Genomic DNA, 13,082 nt, shown 5'->3' with positions numbered 1-13,082 from the left:
GGATTCTGGCATTACAAAGCCCCTAACGTCACTGTACATATATGGAGAGTGACGTCAAAGGCTTTCTCAAGACAAGAGTCTCCGTCCAGAGTGCAGGCAATTCTCTGGTGCGGGGCTCCGTAGTGGAAAGCCCCTGAAATCACTGTTTATATACGAAAAGTGATGTCAGGGGCTTCCCCGGGCACAGCGCATCATGTTACACCGGGTAGTTTGGGCGATGTATGACTATACAGTGGGATACGTCGGTACCTTTCGTCGAACGTATACGCTGGCACTCCTACCGACGTATAGCTTTGACGAAAAGGTTAAAACGCAATGTGAATCAGGCCCAAGGCACAACATCCTTTTTTTTTTTTTTTTTTTTTTTTAGCAAATATCGAGCTATCATTTAGGCACAGAGTCACCAAGGCTTTATAGAAATGCATAGCCCCTGCTATTTCCTCACCAGCTCTGCTTCCTGTTTTCAGTGAAGGGGCCGCCAAGTGCATTCACGGTCCTTCTCCATTGAAACGAATGTAAACTCCACAAGTCTTAGGGCATAAAACGGGTTAAAAAGTGGATTATCTGCAGAAATAGGTGTAATGTATGCAGCTTCTATAGGTTTCCAAGATGGACATAAAATCCTTACATGGGGCCTGCAGTCAGCAACGGGATTTTGACAATGCGGCTGTCAGGGAGGAGGGGCGGCTGCTTAATAAATCTATACAGGGTGATCCGTGAGTGAAAAGGTTAATTAATTTTTTTTCTACGAGGTACAAGAAAGAATATCACTGCGACTTGATACTTAAAGGCCTTCGGAAAATTCAATAAAGGCCACGAGATTGGCGGGTTCTGCAGGTTTAAGGAATAATATATCTGTAATACTGGTCTATGGAAGAACCTATAAATTGTGTAGATGGGGGTCCCCTTCAGATATAGGAATTATCGGGCGTGGGGGGCTGATACTTACCTTGACCAGACCAAGTATGACATTAATGGACGTCCACGTCGTGCATTTTTCCTGATGGGCACAGTTCAGGTCTTCCAGATGTAGCCCTCCAGTTTAGCTGATGGAGGGGGAATCCTGAGTAGGGAACTGCCCTATACAAGCTAAACCTACCGTCCTATAATCGTCACCTGGGCTCCCACAATGCACTGCTCTCTGGTAGCATTATTTCCGTTTCTTGTGTTTTTCAGAAAACCAGGCTAGGACCTACTATGCATGATGGATCCTTTTCTGGAAAAGCTGGGTGACAAGCAATATGTTCGCCATTATAGCTCCCACAGTGCCTAACACCCAGCTTTCCTAAAGTTCTGAACAGTATATCCTTTCATAACTAGGAAGATTTGCCATTCAATAGCCAATGAACACTTTAAGACAACCCTTCGGGAGTGATAATAACAGCCATATTGGTTGTCACCACTGCATGTAATTTTATCAGCTTGACAGAGGAGAACGACTTCAAGTAGATCTCCATCATTTAATACTATATTGTTTTTAGGTCCAAAAATCTGTTCTCATTAACTTCTCAATATATCATTTGGGCAGACAGAGCTCTGTTTTTCTGAAACAGAGCTGCAAAACTCCTGTATAGACAAAGTAAAATAATACAAATCTAGCTACCTGCAGCCACCACTAGAGGGAGCTTAGAGCTTACTACATACTGTTTATATATTCATCTCAATAATAACAGCATGCAGTGAGCTCCACCTAGTGGTGGCTGCAGGCAGAGAGAATTTTATCATTTACCTCTCCATGCAGTGGATTTGGAGCTCTGTATCAGAAAAACAGAACCCCGACCGCTATAAAGATATATTGAGAAGTTAATCAGCACAGAATTCTAGAGCACAAAACGACGCGCTTTTTTAGATATATTAACATTTTTAAGAGTTGTCGTCATCCAAATATTGTTGGCGTCTTCATAGATCTGCAATAAAATTGGATCCTTTTGAACAAGTCACACCCCAGGTTATATTGCCCGCCTTGTCGTGGTCTTTACATACCAAGCACATCTGACAGGCTGACTGATATACGGTATAAGCCAAAGAAAATCTCTTGCCCTGCTGTTTAATGGGGAATATTATTGTGGCTTTATTCCCTAAGCTGGCGAGGCGCGAGGCAGGGGCAGCTTACTAATTGCTCATTTTAGTTCCTGAGCCCTCGCATTCCTGTGCGCTGGGACATTTTCTCTCTTTTGCCTATAGCTGTGTGAATACGCATAATTTAGCGCGGCGGCGGCAGCGCTGTTGAGTTATTGTTACAGTGGTGGGCTGATATTTTGTAGAGTCATAGAATAAAGACTCCGGGTACTGCTCAAAATGCCGGAAAAATAAAGAGGAGGGAGGGGGGTCAGTGTTCAGAGAGGAAAGAAAATTACAGTCATTTCAAAATGACTTAATATTAGGATTTGTACTGGTCAAGCATACGGGGGCGCTGCCCATGCCGGGGGACTTCTAGAAGTGTATTAACTGTTTCAGAGGATTTTCTTACATTCGGTACAAAATTGTGAAATTGTTAAAACTGAGATGGGATAATGGACAGGAAGGAAGATTCTACAATAAGGGCCCAATCACACGAGTGTGAATAACGTCCGCGTGCTGCGCATGGAAATCACGCGCAGCACACGGACCCATTGATCTCAATGGGGCCATTCACACATGCGTGAGTTTTCACGCAGCGAGAATCCGTTGCGTGAAACTCACGGCATGTCCGTTATTGGTGCGTTTTCATGGTTTCATCCGTGTGCGGTGCATGATTTGCGCATCAATTCGATTGAAAATAATCTATCTATCTATCTAATTATGTATGTATGTATCTATCTATCTATCTCATTATCTATCTATCTATCTATCTATCTATCTATCTCATTATCTATCTATCTATCTATCTATCTATCTATCTATCTATCTATCTATCTATCTATCTATCTATCTATCTATCTATCTCATTATCTATCTATCTATCTATCTATCTATCTATCTATCTATCTATCTATCTATCTATCTATCTATCTATCTATCTATCTATCTATCTATCTCACACAAGAAAATGGTGACAACACTCTGTGAACACTAATGCCACCTAAGCCACTAAATATAAATAAATATGCATTACTGCTAAACCTACTTACAATAGGGAGGTTCCTAGCGCACATTTTGATCAAATTATGTGAGCCCACCTGCCACGACAAGATGACCTCTATGAGGTGGGAACCTACACTGCACATACACCCAGAACTAACTAACTATCTATCTATCTCTCTATCTCATTATTTATCTATCTACGAATGTTTCGATTTCCTATCTATGATAGATAGATAGATAGATAGATAGATAGATAGATAGATAGATAGATAGATAGATAGATAGATAGATAGATAGATATGAGATAGATAGATAGATAGATAGATAGATAGATAGATAGATAGATAGATAGATAGATAGATAGATAGATAGATAGATAGATAGATAGATAGATAGGATTCTCATTTGTTAAGTAATTACATATTTTAATCATCTGTTTTTCTTTAGTTATATATCCCGCAATATTACCACCATAACTGCCTCCACAAGGGATTTTTCCTCAGATTTCCCATACTGGGTGATTGCCCTGTACGATGCAGCAGTGTGTGAATATGTCTGTATCACATAACTAGGCAGTTTTGCCACCCAGGAGTCTGGATAAGCTGGATGACAACCCCTGTCAGATACAACTATGGAACGGTTGTGGAGAATTTTGAGTAATTGGGCGACTCAATTCTTAAACTTTAGGTTTGTTAATTAAAAAATAATCGGAATATTCTCTAGGATATATCCGCACCCGCTATAGACGTTACTTTGTACAGGGGAGGTCCGGTCACTGAAGGTAAAGAAGAAAGATAATTACATGATAATTACGCCTGTCAGGCCGGTGACTCCTGAGATTCCAGTATGAGCTGTAATAAATGCACTAATTATTTATAAAAGTCAGGGCAGAGATGGCGGGAGACATCTCATTCTCAGGCCCAGGAAGGAATCAGCGAGCGATACATCCATCACGTGATATGACAACAATCAATGGAGCTCCACTGTGACCTTTCCCCGCACTGACAGCCCAGGCTGCCTCTGAATACACATGGGAAGTCTGGATTATAAGACTATAATGTACAGACAGGTATAATGTATAGGTAATGATCTCTATAATAAAGCCTAAAATAAAGACAACACCGAACAATTACAATAGATTTCATTCAACTGCACAGCAAATAACATAGACACTGATGTCCCGTTATAAAAAAAACATGTATATTTTCTTTGTCTATACCTGCCAAGTGGGCGAGATTATCCTGGTGCAATGCTAGTGCTGCTCCCTCTCCCCTCCCACAGCATGCAGTCACAGAGATAGGGAAATGGCAGCTGCATCCCCCTCCTCCCGTCCTCTATGTATTGTTATATTTACAGAGAGCCTGCAGACAGGGTAAGGGGATCTACAAGGTACTGGAAGACGAGGAAGATGCAAAATTATAATGATAGGTACGATTAAAGCTGATCATAGACAAGAGATCAGCTATCTGCCCGACTCCTCCATTAATGTGCTCAGCTAAAGCAGTTATTCAGAATCACAAGCTCTGCTTATTTCCGTGGGATCTAACAGGTTAAAACAAGATCATTGTTTGCCATCTGTCATTAGCCAACTTCACTGGACTTGAATGTCTACCCTTGCATATCAATTTGTTCTTTTTATTCTGTGCTGATTAATTTCTTACTATATCTTTATAGCGATCAAAGCTCTGCTTTTGTGATACAGAGCTCCAAATTTATGATGTAGAGTTAACTGATAAAACTCTAGCTGTCCGTAGCCACCACTAGAGGGAGCTTAGGAGCTTACTGCATACAGTGGTATTATTGAGTTCAATGCATAAACAGTATGCAGTAAGCTCCCCCTAGTGGTGCCTGCAGGCAACTACAATGTTATAACTTGGCTCTATGTCTATGCAGGAGATTTGGAGCTCTGTATCAGAAAACCAGAGCTCTGACCACTATAAAGATATATTAAGAAATTATTCAGCATGGAATTGTGAACCTTTTTAGATATAAAACAACACAAAAACAATTTGGCGCTCCAGCACTTTCAGATTGGAAAAAGAGACTATTGCTTTTTGGCAAGTATAACAGTAATATATATATATAGCTCTATTTTTTAAGGGGTCTTTTTTTCCCTTTAAGATCGTAACCTTTGCGGCGCACTACTAGAACACATAGACTACACTACACAAAAGCTACGGCTTGAAAATTCGCTGAATTTGCTGTATCCACAGTATATCCATCCCTAACGCTAATGGCATGTTCTGTATGGTTAGCAATCAAATGTCTCGTCTCGGGCAGAGTAATGAATGGACAGAGCGGCTTCTCGCTCCATCTGCATTAAACTTCTGCCAATACAGTTACTTTAAGGAATAGTCGAGTTAATGACCTTCTCCTCTGATATATGTTCTGCTCTGGCCTCTTCCAACCAAAGTTATATCTGCTCCTTTACAATAAATGACCACAGGACCTCTGTGTATAGCGGAAAACCACAGCAGATCATCAGAGTAAATGAGCTGGATAGAGCGTGTATCCCAGAGCAGAAGAAGACAGCTACAGAATTGCAGCTTATCTATAGCGTGGATCTATGTGCTGCTGTGAGATTTACCGGTTAATTCACCCAGGCTCTAGGATGCGCTTGAATGCCGCCTCTGATCTAACCAATCAAATGCTAAGGATGAAAGACAACCGAGCTCTAAGTCTCCTCAAACCTGCAACACTGGTGGGGGCATAAAATGGGCTTATTCAGTGTATAACAAAAACTCCTGCAATTTTCTAATATTCTTTCTGTTTCAATAGCTTATGGTTGTTGTTTTTTCCAAGATATCTGCTTGCTGTCAGTGAATGGGAACCCTAATTGTTTACATCTTTTAAGGATGGAAATCTGTCCTGGTCACGTGATGGACACACTGATGCACTGAGCTCTGGAAGCTGTATATTAACTGTTACAAGTCATGCAGCTGTGTGATCTTTACATGACAAGGATGTATTCAATGAGGGATTCCTTTCAATGACTACAATAATTGATTCTAAAATGTATCCTATTTGTAAATGATTTATATAAGTTCTATATGCTGCTGCAGTATAGTAGACTAGAGTAAGTGTTGTCATCTCTAATATAAAACGTGGATGATGAGAATTGGCATACTTGCCTTGTCTACTTAGGCTGTGTTCACATTACGTTTTGGTCCAACGTTTAGCGTTCACGTTAGGAAAGCTAAACTTATCCATAGGAGTCCAAAAGAGTGTCCTTTTGCCCTCTGTCGGGATGGTATAAATCTCTATACCTTTTTTTGAGGATGGAATAACGTAGTACACTAAGCTATACCATCCTAAAGGGATCTCGCAAAAAAAAAATTTTATTTTTACATGGGAGCCTATGTCTGACGGATGCCACTGTATACTTAAATGTATACCTTGGGGAGCTTTCCCAGGGCCAAAGTTCCCGGGAAGAGCATCAGGTAGCGCTTGGCCCGGGGATTCCGACCCTGGGGAAGCCCTTGACGTCACTGTCCATATATGGACAGTGACATCAGGGGCTACCTCTAGGAGCGGAACTCCTGGCCAGAGCATTGCCAATGCTCTGGCCAGAGATTCTTGCACTGCAAAGCTCCTGACAGGAGTGTCCAGCCAGAACGCTTGCGATGCTCAGGCTGGGGACTCCATAGTTGAAAGCCCCTGACATCACTGTCCATATATACATCATACTCTTTGCATGGATGGGAGAATAAACTTGGAATCTTGAAATAAATTTTGGAGTGCTGCCTCTTTTTCTTGTCTTTACATATAGGGACAGTGATGTCAGGGGCTTCCCTCGGCTCAGCACGTTAAGTGATGCTTTGCCCAAATATTTCGGGTGACATTCCACTGTATGAGATTGTTAAAGGATAAAAGATTGTATATATATATTTTAAGGACCTATAGTAAGGCGCTGCTGAATTGTCAGAGAGGAATAAAGGTAGTATTGAGATAAATAGATTTATTAATAATCAGGCAACGCGTTTCGACGTTGGACTAACGTCTTCATCAGGCCAATAAAATACAAAGCTTTGACCCTATGCTTTTTGAGCTCTTTTTTGTAGAATGTGGTTTCAGTGTAATTTTAACCTCTATAAATAGAGGCAGTATTGTGTTCTTATTTTATTGGCCTGATGAAGACGTTAGTCCAACGTCGAAACGCGTTGCCTGTTTATTAATAAATCTATTTATCTCAATACTACCTTTATTCCTCTCTGACAATTCAGCAGTGCCTTACTATAGGTCCTAACAATCTCATGCATTGGCGGTAACCGTTACGGTTTCACCGGATTGGACCTGGCTGCAGCTGATTATTCTTACTAGCAGTGTTGTGCCTGTAGCTTGCACACACCTACAAGGTGAGCAACTGCTTTGCCCCCTTGTTAACTGCATTCTCTACCAGCATTTACTTTGCACTATGTGGCGCCGTGCTTTTTCCTTTTTTCCTTCTCCAGTCGTATATTCCACTGTATGCCTATACAGTGGAATATGTCGGTGACTTCTGTAAGAGGTATACGACAGGACTCCTCCCAACATATACCTCCAATGGAAGGAAAAAAACGAGATATGAACAGGGCTGTACCCAGATTGGAATCCCAGCAAAGCGACAAATCTCCCTCAAAATTCTGCTGGCAATCACCACTGGGTGGAGCTGGCTGCATACACTCCCATTGACTTTAATACGGTGAGCTCCCTCTAGTGGTAGCTGAAGGTTGCCAGAATTTCATTGAATTCTATAGCTGTGTGAAGGGGGCACTCTGCTGGTAGTATTGTAAATTGAGGGCACTCTAATGGTGTTTATAACGGGGGGACTTTAGGTGACATTATGTGGGTGTGGCCTGTACATATGGGTGGGGTTTACATAGGACAAATGTCGCTCAAGTCACCCTGAAGTTGATTCTAAAAAAGTAGGTGAGTATGACAATTGGTAATGATACATGCGTTCACATGAGTTGTGCTTTGACACAGAAACATTTAATGAAAGGTCCATATGGTCTGTCCTTTGTATATGTTTTCCTCTTTGTGAGTGCATGGGGTTATGTTTTGTGTTTAAAAAAGATATATATATTTTTACTTTTAGGTTTTTTTCTTTTTTATTTGATCTGGCTGCATTCAAGGACAATTCCACATGTAAGTCCTACAGTGACCAGCAGGGGGGGGTCCTTGGGCACAAACTGCTCCTATTCATCTACTTATTGATTTCTGAAGAGGAGACTCAAAGGATATGACCACAAATAATTGCAAAAACTCCCAAGAGAGAGGGGGGGGGGGGCTGGGGAATTGGAAGTACCAAGTCTAAAATGAGCAAGACAAATTTGTTGGAGCGTCTGTAGATGTGTGTGGATGTTACAGGCCGGGCGTTTACGGGAATCATTAATCAGACACCGGCAGAGATGTGCGGGACCTTAAAGAGCATCGCTTTATGGGCTTTGATAAATGACACTGATATTTTTAGTCGACAAAGCAAATCCAAAGATAAAGCTCTGAAAAAGTATTGTGGAAATAAAAAAAAGGTACAGAATAAGGATGACCTTAGTTGTCACTGCTAGATCCAAAAATAGAGAGAAGCCGGACCCCCCCAAGAGTCAATGCCGATATGATCAGGTGATGGCACATTATACTGTATGTGTTTAAAATGACATTTCCCCCTATATAAATGTAGCATAAATATATATAAGCGAATACAAACAAATCAGGGAAAGAAGGAAAGATAGATAGATAGATAGATAGATAGATAGATAGATAGATAGATAGATAGATATGAGATAGATAGATATGAGATAGATAGATAGATAGATAGATAGATAGATAGATAGATAGATAGATAGATAGATAGATAGATAGATAGATAGATAGATAGATAGATAGATAGATATGAGATAGATAGATAGATAGATAGATAGATATGAGATAGATAGATAGATAGATAGATAGATAGATAGATAGATAGATAGATAGATATGAGATAGATAGATAGATAGATAGATAGATAGATAGATATGAGATAGATAGATAGATAGATAGATAGATAGATAGATAGATAGATAGATAGATAGATAGATAGATAGATAGATAGATAGATAGATAGATGTACTGGGATTTGGATGGAAAGTTAGCTTAGTTTGTCAGGGCCATGGTCTGAGATCATAACAGTTGTCACTTCCCTTCCCCCACTCTTTTTCACAGCTTCTTAATCAGCAGGGGGTGACAATGAGCACAGAACGATGCTCCTCCCAGGGCAAAGGGAATAGGAAATCTCTGCTGAAGCATGATGAGAGTGATATTACCGAAATTGCCCTTTAAACACATCAAATTGAGAATTTCTTTACTTCTGTCCAGTAAAAACTCTGCAGAGAATTAACTTTAAAATCTCATTTATTCCAAGACGGAGACTCCAGGAAGGATGCGGGTAAATAAATATGTATATTAGTCGGCATTTCTTGAATCAAACTTTGATTTTACAAGGAACAAGCACTTAATTCTCACGTACGTTCCAGCAGCCGGGCCCCAGTGGAGCCTGATGTTAAGAGAGATATATTAAAGGTAAATAGATTCTGTCTTGGAGGCAGCGAATCTTAAAATTGAAAGTGTTAGCAGGTCCTTGCGAGCGGCTGGGGACCACGCTTTTCATTAAGCCTAATGTTGGCCGCTGCTGCTAATTTGCAACAAAGGAGCGAAGCTTTAACTAAACCTGCAATAATATTCAGCTTGACTTGTTTTCCATATGCAGATCAAGACGTCTCAATGTCTCGGAGGCGTCTTCTTCTCTATACATGGGGGGTTGAGAAGATAAAAAACAATTAGACAGCTCCATCCTGTATTGTGCCACTCTCAAATTGCAAATCTTAGCCTCCTCCCTTTAGAATACAATTATAGGAATTGCTGCTTTATTCTAGAAACAGCGCCACCCTTGTCCATGGGCAGTGTTGGTATTGCAACTCATTTAAGTCACAGATTTTTCCTCAATGTCTATTTTTTAGATCTGGCTGCCACGAATATCTCGGCTTCCTGCAGACATTTTCTGCATACGGCTGCTTTCATCTAGAAACAGCGCCACCCTTGTTGGTAGATTGTGTCGGGTATTGCAACTCATTCTCAACCTCATTTAAGTGAATGGTGCTGAGTCTACAGTGTAACTAAACCTTCAACAAACTTCTGACATGTCAGAAGTATTGCTTGGTGGGGGCTCGAGCACGGAGACCCCCAACGATCGCTAAAACGAAGCGGCAGAAGCACGCGGGTGAGCAATAAGCCGCTTCATTTCCCGATCGGCTTTTGTTGGAAAGCCGATGTAGCTGTGTATGGGCCCATAGACTTTCTATTGAGTCCGTACGTCGATACATCGGCTTTCCGAGAAAAGCCAATCAGAAACCAAGCAGCTCAGCGCTTACCCGAGTGCTTCTAATGCTTCGTTCTAGCAATCGATGGGGCTCTCAGTGCTCGGACCCCCACCAGTCAAAACTTCTGACATGTCACTATGACATGTCAGAAGTTTGTTGAAAGTTTAGTTACACTTTAAATATCAAATGCAAGTCATGGATAAAAGTCGCGGTATATCCGGAAGAAAGCAGCCATGTTTTTCTAATCTCATGTAGCCTCATAGGAAGCTGAGATCTCAGGTGCTGTTTGGCAGAGTTGTCACACTGTAGAGCGGCTAGAACTGTCCCCAGGCTTTTACCTATTTTCAATGCATTGAGACACATCTGAGTCTCACCTCTATGATTTCCCTTGTTACAGGGATTCTCCATAGATCTGTTTTTCACTTGACAAGTTACTTGCATTTAGTACAATGGACGGAGAAGAGTATTGCATTATTTGACGTCCTGAAGATCTTTCTATAAACATGCATACAACACTGTATAGTCATGTCTATGCAAAGATGGGACTGGTGAATGTAACAGGAAAGGGTTAAAGGGTATGTCAAAATGTAAACACAATTTTAGAGCATGAACAAAGATTAAATTTGTAAATACATACTACTTATTCTGAGTTACAGCCTGTATTATACTCCAGAGCTACATTCACAATTCTGTTGGCTATCATTGGACACTGCAACAAGATTGTTGACAGACACTCCCTTAAAGGCTTAGCTGATCTACCATAATACAGGTGGAGACTAGGTTTTTGCTACAATAGATTATTGTACAGTGCCTGGAGTAAAAACAACATTTCCTATAATGCAAATCACTAGAAAAAGATCTTTTCAGAGGCTGAACTAGCATGGAATGCATGGAGATTTCAGCTCCAAAGCATGCAGAATGGTGAATGCAGCTCTGGGGTATGATACAAGTTGTGACTCAGGATCAGTACAATGTAATAAATGTACACACTGACTCCACCAGCAGAATAGTGGGTGCATCTCTGGATTATTATACAGGATGTAACTCAGGATCAGTACAGGATAAGTAATGTAATGTATGTACACAGTGACTCCACCAGCAGAATAGTGAGTGCAGCTCTGGGGTATAATACAGTACGTAACTCAGGATCAGTACAGGATAAGTAATATAATGTATGTACACAGTGACTCCACCAGCAGAGTAGTGAGTGCAGCTCTGGAGTATAATACAGGATGTAACTCAGGCTCAGTACAGGATAAGTAATGTAATGTATGTACACAGTGACTCCACCAGCAGAATAGTGAGTGCAGCTCTGGAGTATAACACAGGATGTAACTCAGGCTCAGTACAGGATAAGTAATGTAATGTATGTACACAGTGACTCCACCAGCACAATAGTGAGTGCAGCTCTGGAGTATAATACAGGACGTAACTCAGGATCAGTACAGGATAAGTAATATAATGTATGTACACAGTGACTCGAATAGTGAGTGCAGCTCCAACACAGGATGCAACTCAGGCTCAGTACAAGATAAGTAATGTCATGTATACACACAGTGACTCCACCAGCAGAATAGGGAGTGCAGCTTTGGAGTATAATGCAGGGCGTAACTCAGGATCAGTAAAGGAAAAGTAATATAATGTATGTACAAAGGGACTACACCAGCAGAATAGTGAGTGCAGCTCTGGAGTATAATACAGGATGTAACTCAGGATCGGTACAGCATAAGTAATGTAAAGTATGTACACAGTGACTTCACCAGCAGAATAGTGAGTGCAGCTCTGGGGTATAATACAGGACGTAACTCCGGATCAGTACAGGATAAGTAATATAATGTATGTACACAGTGACTCCACCAGCAGAAAAGTGAGTGCAGCTCTGGAGTATAATACAGGACGTAACTCAGGATCAGTACAGGATAAGTAATGTAATGTATGTACACAGTGACTCCAAGAGCAGAACAGTGAGTGCAGCTCTGGAGTATAATACAGGACGTAACTCAGGATCAGTAAAGGAAAAGTAATGTAATGTATGTACACTGTTATTTTACCGTATCTGCTTTATAACAGTTTCCTTCTATCGCCTTTCTTCAGCTGTGTGCCTAGTGCTCGCCTGCATGATATTTCCAGATGGATGGGATGCAGAGACGATCAGGGATATGTGCGGGGACAAGACTGGAAAATACTCCCTGGGAGACTGCTCCGTCCGCTGGGCCTACATATTGGCCATTATTGGGATCTTGAATGCCCTTATTCTCTCCTTCCTGGCCTTCGTATTGGGAAACAGACAGAATGACTTGCTCCTTGAGGAGCTCAAGTCAGACAACAAAGGTAAGGAGCCAAATCAATCCAATATACAAGGGTTTATATACTATAGGGGAAGCTCGTACATCTTCTATGGGGCTCACGGATGAGGGAGCCAAAATTCCTTCACGCCATGGGGTTCTTGCTCTCTATAGGAAACTTACTGGGGTTGAGAAGTGTCATTAGAAAGATGGTGGTATGTGATGATGGCAGAAACCGCTCCGAGGGGGTCCAGTTTTTTTGTTGTTATGGGGTCTCTTCCTTGCTCAGGTATAGAATAACAGCTGGAGACGGACTCATCATAGATAAAATATCTCCTATATATGTCCAATGGTGGACTACTTCTTTACTATATTTTGAGAAAAAAAGTCTTTAGCT

At 41.1% G+C, this 13,082-nt stretch overlaps 1 protein-coding gene across 2 annotated transcripts in view; it reads left to right on the top strand.

The window, feature by feature from the left end:
* The window catches only part of LHFPL4 (LHFPL tetraspan subfamily member 4), a 101,207-nt gene that overhangs the window by 60,181 nt on the left and 27,944 nt on the right, over window positions 1-13,082 (top strand). For both annotated transcript variants that reach the window (XM_075834071.1, XM_075834072.1), the window contains exon 2: window positions 12,495-12,731. In XM_075834071.1, the coding sequence (XP_075690186.1) occupies window positions 12,495-12,731 (237 nt within the window). The remainder of the gene's footprint in view (window positions 1-12,494; window positions 12,732-13,082) is intronic.

Source organism: Rhinoderma darwinii, chromosome 7 (genome assembly GCF_050947455.1).
Source record: "Rhinoderma darwinii isolate aRhiDar2 chromosome 7, aRhiDar2.hap1, whole genome shotgun sequence".
NCBI classification, from domain to species: Eukaryota; Metazoa; Chordata; class Amphibia; order Anura; family Rhinodermatidae; genus Rhinoderma; species Rhinoderma darwinii.
Note: the sequence above shows the minus strand (reverse complement) of the source record. Positions and strands in the feature narration are given on the sequence as shown.